The 17,788-nt window shown below is 52.7% G+C and overlaps 1 protein-coding gene across 1 annotated transcript in view; it reads right to left on the bottom strand.

Moving 5' to 3' along the window:
• LOC139251755 (nitric oxide synthase 1-like) overlaps positions 1–17,788 on the bottom strand; it is a 207,686-nt gene that overhangs the window by 27,262 nt on the left and 162,636 nt on the right. The window contains exons 17-21 of the mRNA XM_070873295.1: positions 8,264–8,402; positions 7,003–7,081; positions 2,733–2,926; positions 1,112–1,281; positions 480–690 (exon numbers count right to left, since the gene is read on the bottom strand). Of these exons, the coding sequence (XP_070729396.1) occupies positions 480–690; positions 1,112–1,281; positions 2,733–2,926; positions 7,003–7,081; positions 8,264–8,402 (793 nt within the window). The remainder of the gene's footprint in view (positions 1–479; positions 691–1,111; positions 1,282–2,732; positions 2,927–7,002; positions 7,082–8,263; positions 8,403–17,788) is intronic.

The raw sequence follows: 17,788 nt of genomic DNA, 5'->3' as shown, positions 1-17,788 counted from the left end.
CCATGGGGACCTGTACCCTGGGGAGAGTCTGTGCCCCATGGGGACCTGTACCCCGGGGAGAGTCGGTGCCCCATGGGGACCTGTACCCCAGGGAGAGTCGGTGCCCCATGGGGACCTGTACCCCGGGGAGAGTCGATGCCCCGTGGGGACCTGTACCCCGGGGAGAGTCGGTGCCTGTGGGGACCTGTACCCCGGGGAGAGTCGGTGCCCGTGGGGACCTGTACCCCGGGGAGAGTCGGTGCCCGTGGGGACCTGTACCCCGGGGAGAGTCAATGCCCCGTGGGGACCTGTACCCCGGGGAGAGTCGGTGCCCGTGGGGACCTGTACCCCGGGGAGAGTCGGTGCCCGTGGGGGACCTGTACCCCGGGGACAGTCGGTGCCCGTGGGGACCTGTACCCCGGGGAGAGTCGGTGCCCGTGGGGACCTGTACCCCGGGGAGAGTCGGTGCCCCCGTAATCAATGAATATTGGAGTGCGTACTCTTGGTTCGATATTTGAGGACGGCCACCGTTGCATGAATCTCGGTGGGATGGGTGGCCGGCGAGGAGCTGATGGAGTAATATCGGGGCTGGAGCAGAGGCAGCTGTGTGAGGAGGAGGCTTGCTGGCACTCTGACCGACGGGAACTCCTCGAAGACCTCAGCGATGGTCGGGCTGTTCTCCCACTTCCAGTCTTCGTACTTGTGAGTCCCCTGAATTAGAAACAGAGGTAAATACAGGCAGCACGTCGGCAGGCAGGAGGGGTCCTACACACTGACCCTCCCCTCACTCTGTCCTGACACACTGACCCTCCCCTCGCTCTGTCCCTACACACTGACCCTCCCCTCACTCTATCCCTACACACTGACCCTCCCCTCGCTCTGTCCCTACACACTGACCCTCCCCTCACTCTGTCCTGACACACTGACCCTCCCCTCGCTCTGTCCCTACACACTGACCCTCCCCTCGCTCTATCCCTACACACTGACCCTCCCCTCGCTCTGTCCCTACACACTGACCCTCCCCTCGCTCTGTCCCTACACACTGACCCTCCCCTCACTCTGACCCTACACACTGACCCTCCCCTCGCTCCCACCTGTGCAGACTGACCAGCCCCTCACTCTGTTCCCGTACCTGACTCAGCTCCTCCAAGCCCTGCTTGTCCTTAGGTTCGGTTGCCAACTGTGCGAAGTACTGCAGCAGGTCGGGGGAAGGTGGTGTGGTGATGTCCAGGAAGTGCGTGAGTGCCTGGAAGACCGTGCATGGTGGGAGCCGGTTCTGTGACATCCACTTACACAGCGGTCCTGGAGACAAACACAGGTTGCTTGCTGACACTTCATCACTCGCCATTGTCTACTGATCATTCAGAAACAGCAAGAATTTATATAGCGCCTTTAACAGAGTGAAACCACCCAAGGCCCTTCACAGGAGCGTTATTAAACAACAATGGGAACCGAGGAGATATTAGGCTAGCTGACCAAAAGCTTGGTGAAAGAGGTAGCTTTAAGAAGCATCTTGAAGGAGGAGAGAGAGGTCGCGAGGCGAAGGGGTTTAGGGAGGGAATTCCAGAGCTTGGGAATGCTCAGGAGGGCAGAATTAGAGGAGCGATGGGGGTTGTGGGGCTGGAGGAGATTACAGAGATAGGGAGGGGTGAGGGCCATGGAGAGATTTGAAAACAAGAATGGGAATTTTGAAATCGAGGCGTTGCTTAACCAGGAGCCAATGTAGGTCAGCGAGCACATGGGTGATGGGTGAGTGGGACTCGGTGCGAGTTAGGACACAGGGTAGCCGAGTTATGGATGAGCTCACATTGAAGAAGGGTAGAATGTGGAGTTCGGCCAGAAGAGCCTTGGAATGGTCAAGTCTCGAGGTAACAAAGGGACAGATGAGGGTTTCAGCAGTGGGTGAGCTGGGACCGGGCGATGTTAGGGCAGGGTTTCAGCAGTGGGTGAGCTGGGACTGGGCGATGTTAGGGCAGGGTTTCAGCAGTGGGTGAGCTGGGACTGGGCGATGTTAGGGCAGGGTTTCAGCAGTGGGTGAGCTGGGACTGGGCGATGTTAGGGCAGTGTTTCAGCAGTGGGTGAGTTGGGACGGGCGATGTTAGGGCAGGGTTTCAGCAGTGGGTGAGCTGGGACGGGTGATGTTAGGGCAGGGTTTCAGCAGTGGGTGAGCTGGGACAGGCGATGTTAGGGCAGGGTTTCAGCAGTGGGTGAGCTGGGACGGGTGATGTTAGGGCAGGGTTTCAGCAGTGGGTGAGCTGGGACGGGCGATGTTAGGGCAGGGTTTCAGCAGTGGGTGAGTTGGGACGGGTGATGTTAGGGCAGGGTTTCAGCAGTGGGTGAGCTGGGACGGGCGATGTTAGGGCAGGGTTTCAGCAGTGGGTGAGCTGGGACGGGTGATGTTAGGGCAGGGTTTCAGCAGTGGGTGAGCTGGGACTGGGCGATGTTAACGCAGGGTTTCAGCAGTGGGTGAGCTGGGACTGGGCGATGTTAGGGCAGGGTTTCAGCAGTGGGTGAGCTGGGACTGGGCGATGTTAAGGCAGGGTTTCAGCAGTGGGTGAGCTGGGACTGGGCGATGTTAGGGCAGGGTTTCAGCAGTGGGTGAGCTGGGACGGGTGCTCTTAGGGCAGGGTTTCAGCAGTGGGTGAGCTGGGACGGGTGATGTTAGGACGGGGTTTCAGCAATGGGTGAGCTGAGACCGGGTGGAGATGGGCGAAGTTACGGAGGCGGAGGTGGGAGCGGCCCGTCTCCCTCACCTTGTTGGGTTTGCCGCTCGAGCAGCGTCTCCACGGAGACCGCGTCATTGAATGCCGGCAGTTGGTCCAGATGCTCCATCACCGTCTCCACCAGCTCCTCCTGATTGGCTGGGTGAATCCCCACATGGTCCCCGGGCAGGTATTTGAGCTGCTCCTCGCCTCGAGCCTGCAGGCAGACCAGGATCGTCGATCGACTGCGGGGAAATTTCAAACATTTCATTCTGTCAACGTGGTAAAGGGGCAAAGAGAACCAGAGCAGTGTATATAGAATCAGAGAAAGTTACAGCAGACCATTCGGCCCATCATGTCCACACCGGTCAACAAAGAGCTTTCCAACCTAATCCCACTTTCCAGCTCTCGGTCCGTAGCCCTGCAGATTAAGGCACTTCAAATGCATATACAAATATTATTTAAATGCTATGAGTGTTTCTGCCTCTACCACCCTTTCAGGCAGTGAGTTCCAGACCCCCACCACCCTCTGGGTAAATACATTTCCTCTCAAATCCCCTCGAAATCTCCCCATAATTACATTAAATCTATGCCCCCTGGTTATTGACCCCTCTGCTAAGTGAAACAGGTCCTTCCTATCCACTCGATCCAGGCCCCTCATAATTTTATACACCTCAATAAGGTCCCCCTCAGCCTCCTCTGTTTCAAAGAAAACAGACCCAGCATATCCAATCTTTCCACATAGCTAAAATTCTCCAGTACCGGCAACATCCTCGTAAATCTCCTCTGTACCCTCTCTAGTGCAATCACATCTTTCCTGTAATGTGGTGACCAGAACTACACGCAGTACTCCAGCTGCAGCCTAACCAGTGTTTTATACAGTTCAAGCATAACTCCCTGCTCTTGTATTCCATGCCTCGGCTAATAAAGGCAAGTATTCCGTATGCCTTCTTCACAACCTTATCTACCTGGCCTGCTACCTTCAGGGATCTGTGGACCTGCACTCCAAGATCCCTTTGTTCCTCTACACTTCTCAGGCCTGTCAGCCTAACCTTCGTGGTGGGAAAATTATTGGAAAAAATCCTGAAGGACAGGATAAATCTACATTTAGAAAGGCAAGGATTAATCAGGGACAGTCAGCACAGATTTGTTAAGGGAAGATCATGTTTGACTAACCTGATTGAATTTTTCGAGGAGGTAACCAGGAGGGTCGATGAGGGCAGTGCGTATGATGTAGTGTATATGGACTTTAGCAAAGCTTTTGATAAGGTCCCACATGGCAGATTGGTCATGAAGGTAAAAGCCCATGGGATCCAGGGCAAAGTAGCAAGTTGGATCCAAAATTGAAGCAAAGAGTAATGGTTGATGGATGTTTTTGTGACTGGAAGGATGTATCCAGTGGGGTTCCACAGAGCTCAGTGGTGGGTCCCTTGCTTTTTGTGGTATACATCAATGATCTAGATTTGAATGTTGGGAGTATGATTAAGAAGTTTGCAGACGACACTAAAATTGGCTGTGTGATTGATAATGAAGAGGAAAGTCATGGGCTGCAGGAGGATATCAATCTATTGGTCAGGTGGGCAGAGCAGTGGCAAATGGAATTTAATTCGGAGAAGTGTGAGGTGATGCACTTGGGGAGGGCTAATAAGGCAAGGGAATACACATTAAGCAGTCGGCCACTTAGAAGTATAGATGAACAAAGGGACCTTGGAGTGCTTGTCCACAGATCCCAGAAAGTAGCAGGCCAGGTGGATAAGGTGGTTAAGAAGGCATACGGAATGCTTGTCTTTATTGGCCGAGGCATAGAATACAAGAGCAGGGAGGTTAAATTGTATAATACTTTGGTAAGGCCACAGCTGAAGTACTGCATGCAGTTCTGGTCGCCGTATTATAGGAAGGACGTGATTGCACTAGAGAGGGTGCAGAGGAGATTTACAAGGATGCTGCCTGGAATGGAGAATCTTAGTTATGAGGACAGATTGCATAGGCTGGGTTTATTCTCCCTTGGAACAGAGGAGGCTGAGAGGAGACCTCATTGAGGTTTATAAAACGTTGAGGGGCCTGGATATAATGGATAGCAAGGGCCTATTTCCCTTGGTGGAGGGGTCTATTACAAGGGGGCATAGTTTTAAAGTGGTTGGTGGAAGGTTCAGAGGGGATTTGAGGGGAAGCTTCATCATGCAGAGGGTTGTGGGGGTCTGGAACTCACTGCCTGGAAGGGTGGTAGAGGCAGAAACCCTCACCACATTTAAAAGGTGCTTGGATGTGCTCTTGAAGTGCCGTAACCTGCAGGGTTACAGACCGAGAGCTGGAAAGTGGGATTAGACTGGATAACATAGAAACATAGAAAATAGGTGCAGGAGTCGGTCATTCGGCCCTTTGAGCCTGCACCACCATTCAATATGATCATGGTGGATGATGCATTTCAGTACCCCACTCCTGCTTTCTCTCCATACCCCCTGATTCCTTTAGCCACGAGGGCCACATCTAACTCCCTTTTGAATATATCTAACAAACCAGTCCCACCCACCCCTTCCCTCAACAACGATCTGTCCCACCTGTGACAGAGTCTGTGGTTCTCATATTGGACTGTTCAGCCACCAAAGAACTCACTTCAGGAGTGGAAGCAAGTCTTCCTCGATTGCGAGGGACTGCCTATGATGATGATTCAAGTCGCTGTTTCCAGTCCACTTTGGCTAAATCACCTCTCAGTTGGCTTTCTCCCAATTGAGAACTTTTATTCCTGGTCTATCTTTGTCCTTTTCCATAATGACCCTAAATCTAACTGTATTATGATCACTAGCACCAAAATGTTCTCCCACTGATACCCCTTCCACCTGCCCCTCTTCATTCCCCAAAACCAAGTCCAGAACTGCCCCCTCCCGTGTTGGGCTTGCTACATACTGGTTAAAAAGGTTCTCCTGAATGCATTTTAGGAATTCTGCTCCCTCTTTACCGTTCACATTAATTCTATCCCAGTTAATATTCGGGTAGTTGTAATCCCCGACTATTACTGCCCTATAGTCTTTGCACTTCTGAGAAATGTGCCGACGATTTGCTCTTCTCTCTCCCTCTGACTGTTTGGGGGTCTATAGTACACTCCCAGCAGTGTGATCGCCCCTTTTTTCTCTTCAATTCAACCCATATGGCCTCATTTGATGATCCTTCCAACATATCATCCCTTCTCACAGCACAGTAGGAGGTCACTGGGCCATCGTGCTTGTGCCGGCAATCAGGAAGAGCGAACGCGATGGTTCTCCCACTCAGTCTGACTTCCGGTGAAGGAGAGATGCCGGGCAAGGATCAGCTGGGTGCTCAGTGTAAGTGCCGGGTTCGAGGTGTCATCACAGGCACTCAGCCAGGCTCTGGGTAAAGTCAGGCTCTTGCAATATTTCCCCAAGTTACTAGTTTGGGAAATATAGGACACTCTATAATTGGGCCTTGATGTGTTTGCCATGGCACAGTGATGTCAATGGTCCTGGGTTCAAGTCCCACTCCAGGGAATTCAGCCCCATAACTGAGGGAGAGAGCCGAGAGCAGTACAGATTGGGCCCCGCACTGTCGGAGGGGCAGTACTGAGGGAGTGCCGCACTGTCAGAGGGGCAGTACTGAGGGAGGGCTGCACTGTCAGAGGGCCGCACTGTCGGAGGGCAGTACTGAGGGAGGGCTGCACTGTCGGAGGGGCAGTACTGAGGGAGGGCTGCACTGTCGGAGGGCTGCACTGTCGGAGGGCAGTACTGAGGAAGGGCTGCACTGTCGGAGGGCAGTACTGAGGGAGGGCTGCACTGTCGGAGGGGCAGTACTGAGGGAGGGCTGCATTGTCGGAGGGGCAGTACTGAGGGAAGGCCGCATTGTCGGAGGGCCGCACTGTCGGAGGGCCGCACTGAGGGAGGGCTGCACTGTCAGAGGGGCAGTACTGAGGGAGCGCCGCACTGTCGGAGGGCAGTACTGAGGGAGCGCCGCACCGTCAGAGGGCAGTACTGAGGGAGCGCGCACTGTCGGAGGGGCAGACTGAGGGAGAGCCGCACTGTCGGAGGGGCAGAATGAGGGAGAGCCGCACTGTCGGAGGGCAGTACTGAGGGAGGGCTGCACTGTCAGAGGGGCAGACTGAGGGAGAGCCGCACTGTCGGAGGGGCAGTACTGAGGGAATGCTGCATTGTTGGAGGTGCCATCTTTTGGATGAGATGTTAAACCGAGGCCCCATCTGCCCTCCTAGGGGGATGTAAAGATCCCACGGTCACAATGTGTGGTCTGCAGGAAATGGTGTCACGTTCCTGAAAATGCCCCACAAACAATCTTAAACCATTAACCCTTCACTTACCCAGAGCTTTCGTGCTGGAGATTTTGTCTGGACAGAATCTGCGTCTGAAAAATCTTCCGCTTGTGCAAGTGAGACAGAGCTGTTAAACACAGAACACAGAGCTCGCAAATAGAATCTGATTTAATGGCCGAGAGGGAGAGGGAGAGAGAGGGGAACAGAGAGGGGGAGGGAGAGAGGGGGAGGAAAGGGAGAGGGGAAGAGAGAGGGAGGGAGAGGGGGAGAGGGACAGTGAGAGAGAGGAGAGGGAGAGAGGGGGAGAGGGAGAGAGGGGGAGAGGGAGAGGGAGAGGGAGAGGGAGAGGGAGAGGGAGAGGGAGAGGGGGAGGGGGAGGGAGAGATAGAGGAAGGGGGAGAGAGAGGGAGGGAGAGAGGCAGAGGGAGGAAGGGAGAGGGAGGGAGAGAGGCGAGAGGAGAGGGAGAGAGGGAGTGAGTGGGGGAGAGGGAGGGAGAGAGAGGGAGGGAGGAAGAGCGAGGGAGGGGGAGAGGAAGAGAAAAGGAGAGAGGGAGCAAAAAGGAGAGGGAGGGAGTGAGAGGGCAAGAGCAGGAGGGAGAGAGAGGGATGGAGAGAGAGAGCGCGTGAGAGGGAGAGAAAAGAGAGAGGGAGGGAGGGAGAGAAAAGGAGAGTGAGAGAGAGGGAGGGAGGCGAGTGAGTGAGGGAGAGAGAGAGGGAGGGAGGAAGAGAGAGGGAGAGAAAAAGAGAGTGAGGGAGGGAGAGAAAAGGAGAGAGGGAGGGAGAGAGGGAGTGAGCAGGAGAGAGTGGGAGGAGAGAGAAAGATAAAGAGGGAGAGGGATGGAGAGAGAGAGAGAGAGAGAGAGAGGGAGAGAGGGAGGGAGAGGGAGTTGGAGCACGAGGGTGGGGAGAGAGAGAGAGAGAGAACATGAGGGACGGAGAGTTGGAGGGGTGAGCTGTTCAAAAAGGGAGAGCGCAGACAGCTCACAAACAAACACTGATTCGACGGGAGAGAGGGGGAGGGGGATTGTGTGAGGGGGAGAAAGGGAGGGGGAGAGAGGGACAGAAGGGGGAGTGGGAGGGAGGGTGAAAAGGAGCGACAGGAGAAGAGGGAGAAAGGTAGGGAGAGGGGGCAGGGTGGGACAGACAAAGAGCAGGACAGAGGGAGCGAAGAGTACGGGGAGAGAGAGAGAGAGCGTGACTGGGAGAGAGGGATAGGGAATTGAGAATTTCAGGAACAGTGGAATGAGTGGGGACAGGTCAGGACTGAAGTGTAGGCACTCAGTCCCGTTACACACACTCCGCGCTTTACCTGTTGCCAGGGCTGGCACCTCAGCAATGACGGACAGTTTATATTTGTCTGATTTCCAGCTGGAGTCATTGTTGAAATATGAGTCGTTCCCATCATCAGTGATGGAATGATCATCAAGGCAGAAAACCTCGCAGGCAGCCTGAGTGAGCAAAGCAGGCAAGTGTCAGGATCGGGGCAGTGAGGCCTAAATACTGGTCAGTGAAATCAGTAACAGCTTAGATAGGGGGCAGGCAGCGACAGAGAGAGAGACAGAGAGAGTGTGTGAGAGAGAGACAGAGAAAGGATGAGAGAGAGACAGAGCCAGAGATAGAGAGAGGGAGAGAGGGAGACTGAGAGGGAGAGACAGAGAGAGGGAGAGACGGAGGGGGACAGAGAGGGAGAGCCAGCGAGAGACCGAGTGTGAGAGAGAGAGAGAGACAGACAGAGGGAGAGAGACAGAAAGAGAGTGTGAGAGGGAGAGAGAGACTGAGTCAGAGAGGAGGAGAGAGACAGAGAAAGGGAGAGAAAGAGAGGGGGGGAGAGAGAGAGAGAAGGAGAGAGGGGGAGAGAGGGGGAGAGAGAGACAGAGAGAGGGAGAGAGAGAGTGTGAGAGAGGGAGTGTGAGAGAGGGAGAGGGAGACAGAGAGAGAGACCGAGTCCGAGAGAGGGAGAGAGACAGAGAGAGAGTGTGAGACCGAGTCAGAGAGAGGGAGAGAGACACGGAGAGAGAGAGACAGAGCGGGGGAGAGAGAGACAGAGAGAGTGTGAGAGAGGGAGAGAGAGAGAGACAGAGAGAGAGAGAGGGAGATCAGAGTGTGAGACACCAAGTCAGAGAGTCAGAGAGCGGGAGAGAGACAGAGAAAGAGAGAGAGAGAGAGAGAGAGAGTGAGAGACCAAATCAGAGAGACAGAGAGGGAGAGAAAGAGGGTGAGTGAGACTGATTCAGAAAGAGGGAGAGAGTGTGAGAGAGAGACAAAGAGAGTGAGAGAGAGAGAGAGAGAGAAAGAAAGAGGGAGAGACAGAGAGAGGGAAAGAGACAGAGAGAGAGAGACAGAGAGAGAGAGAGACAGAGAGAGAGACAGAGACAGGGAGAGGGAGGGAGACAGAGAGAGAGTGTGAGACCGAGTCAGTGAATGAGATCGAGAGAGAGACAGAGTGAGAGTGTGAGAGAGGGAGAGAGACAGAGAGAGAGGGAGAGAGACAGAGAGACCAAGTCAGAGAGAGAGGGAGAGAGAGAGAGACAGAGAGAGGGAGAGGGAGAGGGAGAGAGAGAGAGGGAGACAGAGAGACGGAGAGACCGAGTCAGAGAGAGGGTGAGAGACAGAGAGAGACAGAGAGTGAGCGATCGAGTCAGTGTGACAGAGAGAGGGAGAGAGACAGAGAGAGAGACGGAGAGAGAGAGAGAGACCGAGTCAGAGAGAGAGACAGACAGAGAGTGAGAGACCGAGTCAGGGAGAGTGAGAGAGACAGAGAGAGAGAGAGACCAAGTCAGAGAGATAGAGAGAGACCGAGTGAGAGAGAGAGAGAGACCGAGTCAGAGAAACAGAGACAGAGACAGAGAGAGTGAGAGACCGAGTCAGAGAGACAAAGAGGGAGGGAGAGAGACAGAGAGAGAGAGAGAGAGAGACCGAGTCAGAGAGACAGAGAGAGACAAAGAGGGAGACAGAGAGAGAGAGAGAGAGACCGAGTCAGAGAGAGACAGAGAGACCGATAGAGAGAGAGAGAAAGAGTCAGAGAGAGGGAGAGAGACAGAGAGTGTGAGAATAAGTCAGAGAATGGGAGAGAGATAGAGACAGAGAGAGAGGGAGAGAGATAGAGAGAGAGAGTGAGTGCGTGCTTGTCATATATCTCACACTACTGTACATAACTGTATCTTACCATGCTATACATGACTGTAACTAGATATGACCTGTAACCACAAGCTGACCTTACCACCAGGGGTGCACTTGCAGGAGACACTGGATACCTGTTCTACACAGGTATATAAAGACAGGTCTCAGGCAAGTGCGGCATTCGAGAGCTGTGAAATAAAGGTGCAGGTCCAGAGTGACCTTGACTTCAGCATGTGCCTCGTGTAAGTCTGTACTGCAGGGACAGGACTTTACAGTGGTGACGAGTTACGGGATTACAGAATGCACAGAATGGCGACCAACGGCTCAGATGAAAAATACAATGCTGGAGATAATTGGGAGGACTTTATAGAAAGGCTCCAGCAAAGCTTTGTAACCAAAGACTGGTTAGGCGATGATAAGGCAGACAAGAGAAGAGCCCATCTCTTAACCAGCTGTGGCTCGAAAACATACGCCTCAATGAAGGACCTGCTGGCACCCGAGAAGCCAGCAAGCAAGTCGTTTGAAGAGTTGAGCACACTGGTAAGAGACCACCTGAAGCCAGTGAGCAGCCTACACATGGCCAGACACAGGTTCTACAACTGTAGATGCTGTGTGGGCCAGAGCATACCCGACTTTGTGGCAGAACTTCGGAGGTTGGCTAGTTTATGTGAGTTCTCCGATGAACTAAGGAGAGAAGTACTGAGAGACTTTTTTATTGAAGGAATAGGCCACGCAGGCATATTCCAAAAGCTCAGAGAGACCAAGAACTTGACCCTAGAGGCAGCAGCACTGGTTGCACAGACATTCTTGGCAGGAGAAGAAGAAACGAGGTTGATCTACACTGCGGGTGCGACAACTAACGAAACATCGGAACAAGGGGTTCACAGAGTGAAACAAGCCGCTATCCCCACACACAGACAAAGGCAGGAGAGCAGACCCTCAACAGCAGGCAGTGGCGCCAGAAGCCATCAAGGGCCACATGAATGGCCGTTCACACCTCATCCCCACAATGCGAGCAATCAACTACAAACTGAGAGAAGCTCAAGAGAGATCAGCCAGACGCAGCTCATCCTTTGGAAACAATGGAAGTGGTCTGTGCTGGAGATGTGGGGGAAGACACTCATCAAGGGGGTGTTGATTTCAGCATGCCATTTGTAGACTCTGTAACTATACAGGACATCTGGCCCACATGTGCAGAAAAACGGCAGCTCAGCTGGTATACGAATCAGAAGGGTCGGAAAGCAGACCAGAAGACGGTGGGGACAGTACCTGGGACACCGAGGTACAGCGGGTCAACACAATCAATGGCCACTGCTCTTACAACAAGATGCCTCCAATAATGATGAGGGTCCTACTCAACGGGATACCCGTCAACATGGAGCTGGATACGAGAGCGAGTCAATCTCTCATGAGCGCTCAACAATTTGAACAGCAGTGGCCGCACAAAAGCGACAGACCAAAGCTCACAAGGGTCGACACCAAACTAAGGACCTATACCAAAGAAATCGTCCCAGTCCTTGGCAGCGCCATGCTCTCCGTCACACACAAAGGGACAGTGAACCGACTTCCCCTGTGGATTATCCCCGGAGATCTCCCAGCACTGCTGGGGAGAAGCTGGCTGGCAAAATTAAATTGGAAATAGGATGATGTTCACGCCATGTCGTCAGAGAAACGGACCTCCTGCTCAACAGTTCTAAGTCGATTTGAACATCTCTTTCAGCCAGGTGTGGGCACCTTCAAAGGGGCTAAAGTCAAAATCTACATCACACAGGGTGCAAGACCGGTGCATCACAAGGCTAGAGCTGTGCCCTATGTGATGAGGGAAAAGATTGAACATGAACTGGACAGGCTTCTGTGGGAAGGCATTATCTCACCCGTGGAATTTAGCAACGAGGCAAGTTCCATCGTCCCAGTCATGAAGCCTGATGGATCCATACGAACCTGTGGGGACTACAAATCTACCATAACCAGAGTGTCCCTACAGGACCAATACCCGCTGCCCAGAGCAGAGGACCTATTTGCCACATTGGCTGGAGGTAAACTTTTCTCAAAACTAGACCTCACATCTGCGTATATGACGCAAGAACTGACCGAAGAGTCTAAGCTACTCACCACCATCAACACACATCGAGGCTTTTTCATGTACAATCAATGCCCATTCGGCATCAGGTCGGCAGCTGCTATATTCCAGTGCAACATGGAGAGTCTGCTCAAGTCCACCCCGGGGACGGTTGTATTTCAAGACGACATACTTATCACTGGCAGGGACACCGACTCCCATCTCTGCAATTTGGAGGAAGTACTAAAGCATTTGGATCGGGTAGGCCTAAGAGTTAAGAAATCCAAGTGCCTGTTTCTCGTGCCTGAGGTTGAATTTTTGGGCAGAAGGATTGCCGCTGATGGAATCCGCCCAACAGAGTCCAAAACAGAAGCAATTCGCCTGGCACCCAGGCCCCGGAATGTCTCGGAACTGGGCGCCTTTCTCGGGCTACTCAATTACTTTGGGAACTTTATGCAGAACATAAGCATGCTGCTGGAGCCTCTCCACGTGCTACTCAGAAAGGGGTGCGATTGGTTTTGGGGGGATGCCCAGAAACGCACCTTCAATAAGACACGCAACCTTCTGTGTTCCAACAGTGTTTTGGCTTTCTTTGATCCAGGTAAAAAGCTAGTTCTTACATGTGATGCATCAGCGTATGGGGTCTGGTGCGTTTTACAACATGTCAATGGTGCGGGTAAATTACAACCCATAGCTTATGCCTCAAGGTCACTTTCGCGGGCGGAGCGCGGGTACAGAATGGTGGAGAAGGAGGCGCTCGCGCGCGTGTACGGTGTCAAAAAGATGCACCAATACCTTTTCGGGGCAAAGTTTGCGTTAGAAACCGACCACAAGCCCCTCACGTCCCTACTATCTGAGAGCAAGGCAATAAATGCCAACGCCTCGGCGCGAATTCAACGATGGGCACTCATGCTGGCGTCTTACGACTGCACCATAAGGCACAGAGCAGGCACAGACAACTGTGCCGACGCGCTCAGCAGGCTACCCCTGGCGACCATGGAAGGGTCTGACGAACAGGACTGTGAGATAGTCATGGCAATCAATGCCTTTGAGTCCACAGGTTCGCCCATGACGGCTCACCAAATCAGAGCCTGGACGGCCAGCGACCCCACGTTATCTTTCGTAAAAAGATGTGTCCTAACTGGTGACTGGCAGAGGTTCGCGATGCCTGCCCCGAGGAGATCAAACCTTTCCATAGGCGCATGCATGAGCTGTCACTACAAGCAGACTGCCTGATGTGGGGCAGCCGAGTAGTTATGCCTCTGCGAGGCAGAGAGGTATTTGTCCGGGAGCTCCACCGCGAGCACCCGGGGATCGTTCTCATGAAGGCCATAGCCAGATCCCATGTCTGGTGGCCTGGCATTGACGCGGACTTGGAGCTCTGCGTCCGACGGTGCACCATTTGTGCCCAACTCAGTAATGCCCCTAGGGAGGCCCCCCTGAGCCCCTGGCCCACCAAACCGTGGTCGCGGGTGCACGTAGACTATGCAGGCCCATTCATGGGCAAAATGTTCCTTGTCGTTGTAGATGCATTTTCAAAGTGTATCGAATGCACCATTTTAAACTCGAGCACCACCTCCACCATTGTGGAGAGCCTTGGAACTATGTTTGCAACGCACGGAATTCCTGACATATTGGTCAGTGATAATGGTCCGTGCTTCACCAGTGCAGAATTCCAAGATTTCATAAATGACCACGGCATAAACCACGTTAAAACAGCACCATTAAAGCCGGCCTCCAACGGCCAGGCGGAGCGAGCAGTGCAAATCATTAAACTAGGCATGCTCAAAATCCAAGGTCCTACGCTGCAGGGCCGCCTGTCACGACTGCTGCTGGCATATAGATCTCGTCCACATTCATTGACTGGAGACCCCCCGCGCAACTATTGATGAAACGGACCTTAAAGACAAGGCTCTCATTACTCCTCCCAGACATGCATGAAATCGTTGCGGCAAAGCGCCGTAAACTAACTGAGTACCATGACCGAAATTTGAGGGGGAGGTGGAATGAGATAGGGGACAAAGTGTTTGTGCTAAACTGTGGCAGGGGTCCTAAATGGCTTGCAGGGACAGTCACGGGCAAGGAAGGAAACAGGCTACTGGTAGTACAAATGGACAATGGCCAACCTGCCAGAGGCATGTAGACCAAGTCAAAAGTAGATTTACCAACACTGCAGAACCAGAGGCAGACTACAATGTGGAACTCACACCACACCTGGTGGACAGACAGAGGGAACAACCTGAGGAAAGGGCAATCCCAACAGACAGCCCAGGCGAGACACCAAAAATCATACTGAACGAAACAGACAGCCCAGGCGAGATACCAGCAATCACACCGAAAGAAAAACAGGGACCAAGGCAAACAACTGAACCACAACTACGACGCTCCACGCGCGAGCGTAGACCACCTGAGAGACTGTACCTATAAAGACAATAAGACCTTGGGGGAGGGTGATGTCATTATCTCACACTACTGTACATAACTGTATCTGACCATGCTATACATGACTGTAACTAGATATGACCTGTAACCACAAGCTTACCTTACCACCAGGGGTGCACTTACAGGAGACACTGGATACCTGTTCTACACAGGTAGAAAAAGACAGGTCTCAGGCAAGTGCGGCATTCGAGAGCTGTGAAATAAAGGTGCAGGTCCTGAGTGACCTTGACTTCAGCATGTGCCTCGTGTGAGTCTGTACTGCAGGGACAGGACTTTACAGTGTGAGACACCAAGTCAGAGAGACAGAGAGCGAGAGAGAGACCGAGTCAGAGAGAGGGAGAGAGACAGAGAAAGAGAGTGTGCGAGAGAGACAGAGAGAGAGAGACACAGAGAGAGTGAGAGACCAAATCAGAGAGACAGAGAGCGAGGGAGAGAGAGAGAGAAAGAGGGAGAGTGAGACCGAGTCAGAGAGAGGGAGAGAGTGTGAGAGAGAGACAGAGAGAGAGAGAAAGAGGGAGAGTGAGACCGAATCAAAGAGAGGGAGAGAGTGTGAGAGAGAGAGACAGAGTGAGAGAGAAAGAAAGAGGGAGAGTGAGACCGAGTCAGAGAGAGGGAGAAAGTGTGAGAGAGAGACACAGAGAGGGAGAGAGAGAGAGAGAAAGAAAGAGGGAGAGTGAGACCGAGTCAGAGAGAGGGAGAAAGTGTGAGAGAGAGACACAGAGAGAGAGACAGCGAGAGAGAGGGAGAGAGACAGAGAGAGAGAGAGACCGACTCAGAGAGAGGGAGAGAAACAAAGAGAGAGACCGAGTCAGAGAGACAGAGAGAGGCAGAGAGAGTGTGTGAGACCGAGTCAGAGTGTGATAGAAAGAGACAGAGTGAGAGTGTGAGAGAGGGAGGGAGACAGAGAGAGAGAGAGAGACAGAGAGAGAGGGAGACAGAGAGAGCGAGTGTGAGAGAGACAGACAGACAGAGAGAGAGAGAGAGAAGGAGAGCGAGAGAGAGACAGAGAGAGAGGGAGAGAGTGAGAGACCAAGTCAGAGAGACAGAGAGAGAGGGAGAGAGTGTGAGAGAGGGAGAGAGGGAGAGAGTGTGAGAGAGAGAGAGACAGAGAGAGAGAGTGAGAGACCAAGTCAGAGAGACAGCGAGAGAGGGAGACAGAGAGACTGAGTCAGAGAGAGGGAGAGAGACAGAGAGAGAGAGAGAGAGAGAGAGAGAGAGAGAGAGGGAGAGAGAGATAAAGACCGAGGGAGGGAGAGAGAGCGGGAGAGAGACAGACAGAGAGAGTGAGAGACCTAGTCAGGGAGAGTGAGAGAGACAGAGAGAGAGAGAGAGAGAGACAGAGTCAGAGAGACAGAGGAGAGACAGAGAGAGACCAAGTCAGAGAGAGAGAGAGACCGAGTCAGAGAGACAGAGAGAGGGAGAGACCGAGTCAGAGAGACAAAGAGAGAGGGAGAGAGAGAGACCGAGTCAGAGAGACGGAGAGAGAGAGAGAGATAGAGAGAGACCGAGTCAGAGAGAGACCAAGTCAGAGAGAGAGCGAGAAAGAGACCGAGTCAGAGAGAGGGAGAGAGACAGAGAAAGAGAGTGTGCGAGAGGGAGAGTGAGAGACCAAATCAGAGAGGGAGAGAGTGTCATGTATCTTACATTATTATATATAGCTGAATCCGAACATGCTATACATGACTGTAATAAGATATGACCTGTAACCACCAGCATACCTTACCACCACGGGTGCACTTGCAAGAGACAGGTATATAAGGACAGGTCTCAGGCAAGTGCAGCATTCCAGAGCTGTGAAATAAAGGTGCAGGTCCAGAGTGACCTTGACTTCACTACATGCCTCGTGTGAATCTGTACTGAGGGGACAGGACTTTACAGTGGCGACGAGTTACGGGATTACAGAATCAACAGAATGGCGAATCAGATGAAAAGTACAAAGCGGGAGACAATTGGGAGGACTTTATAGAAATGCTCCAGCAAAGCTTTGTAACCAAAGCTTTGTAGGTGACGATAAGGCAGACAAGAGAAGAGCCCATCTCTTGACCAGCTGTGGCTCGAAAACATACGCTTTAATGAAGGATCTGTTGGCACCCGAGAAACCAGCAAGCACGTCGTTTGAAGAATTGAGCACACTGGTAAAAGACCACCTGAAGCCAGTGAGCAGCCTACACATGGCCAGACACAGGTTCTACAACTGCAGACGCTGTGTGGGTCAGAGCATACCCGACTTCGTGGTGGAACTTCGGAGGTTGGCTAGTTTATGTGAGTTCTCTGATGAACTGAGGAGAGAAATGCTGAGAGACTTTTTCATTGAAGGAATAGGCCATGCAGGCATATTCCGAAAGCTCATAGAGACCAAGAACCTGACCTTAGAGGCAGCAGCACTGATTGCACAGACATTCTTGGTAGAGAAAGAAGAAACGAGGTTGATTTACAATGCAGGTACGACAACTGACGAAATATCGAAACAAGAAGTTCACAGCAGTAAACAAGCTGCTACCCCCACACACAGACAAAACCGGGAGAACAGGCTCTCGACAGCAGACAGAAGCCATCAAGGGCCACAGGAACGGCCGTTCACACCTCATCAACCCACAATGCGAGCAATCAACTACAAACTGAGAGAAGCTCAAGAGAGATCAGCCAGACGCAGCTCATTCTTTGGGAACACTTTAAACAATAGAACAGGTCTGTGCTGGAGGTGTGAGGGTGGGCACTCGTCAAGAGGATGTCGATTTTAGCAGGGTGTTTGCAGAAATTGTGAATATACAGGGCATTTGGCCCGCATGTGCAAAAAAACGGCAGCTTAGCTGGTATACGAATCGGATGGGTCGGAAAGAGGACCAGAATACGGTGGGGACAGTAACCGGGACTCCGATGTACAGCGGGTCAACACGATCAATGGCCACTGCTCCTACAACAGGATGCCTCCTATAATGATGAGGGTCCTACTCAACGGGATATCTGTCAACATGGAGCTGGATACAGGAGCGAGTCAATCTCATGGGTGCTCAACAATTTGAACAACTGTGGCCGCATAAAAGAGACAGACCAAAACTCACAAGGGTCGACACCACACTAAGGACCTATACCAAAGAAATCGTACCAGTCCTCGGCAGTGCCATGCTCTCTGTCACACACAAAGGGACAGTGAACTGACTTCCCCTGTGGATTATCCCAGGAGACCCCCCAGCACTGCTGGGGAGAAACTGG

The sequence above is a fragment of the Pristiophorus japonicus genome, unplaced genomic scaffold (genome assembly GCF_044704955.1).
Source record: "Pristiophorus japonicus isolate sPriJap1 unplaced genomic scaffold, sPriJap1.hap1 HAP1_SCAFFOLD_441, whole genome shotgun sequence".
In the NCBI taxonomy this organism is placed as follows: domain Eukaryota; kingdom Metazoa; phylum Chordata; class Chondrichthyes; family Pristiophoridae; genus Pristiophorus; species Pristiophorus japonicus.
The sequence above is the reverse complement of the archived record's forward strand: the minus strand, read 5'-3'. Positions and strand labels throughout refer to the sequence as shown.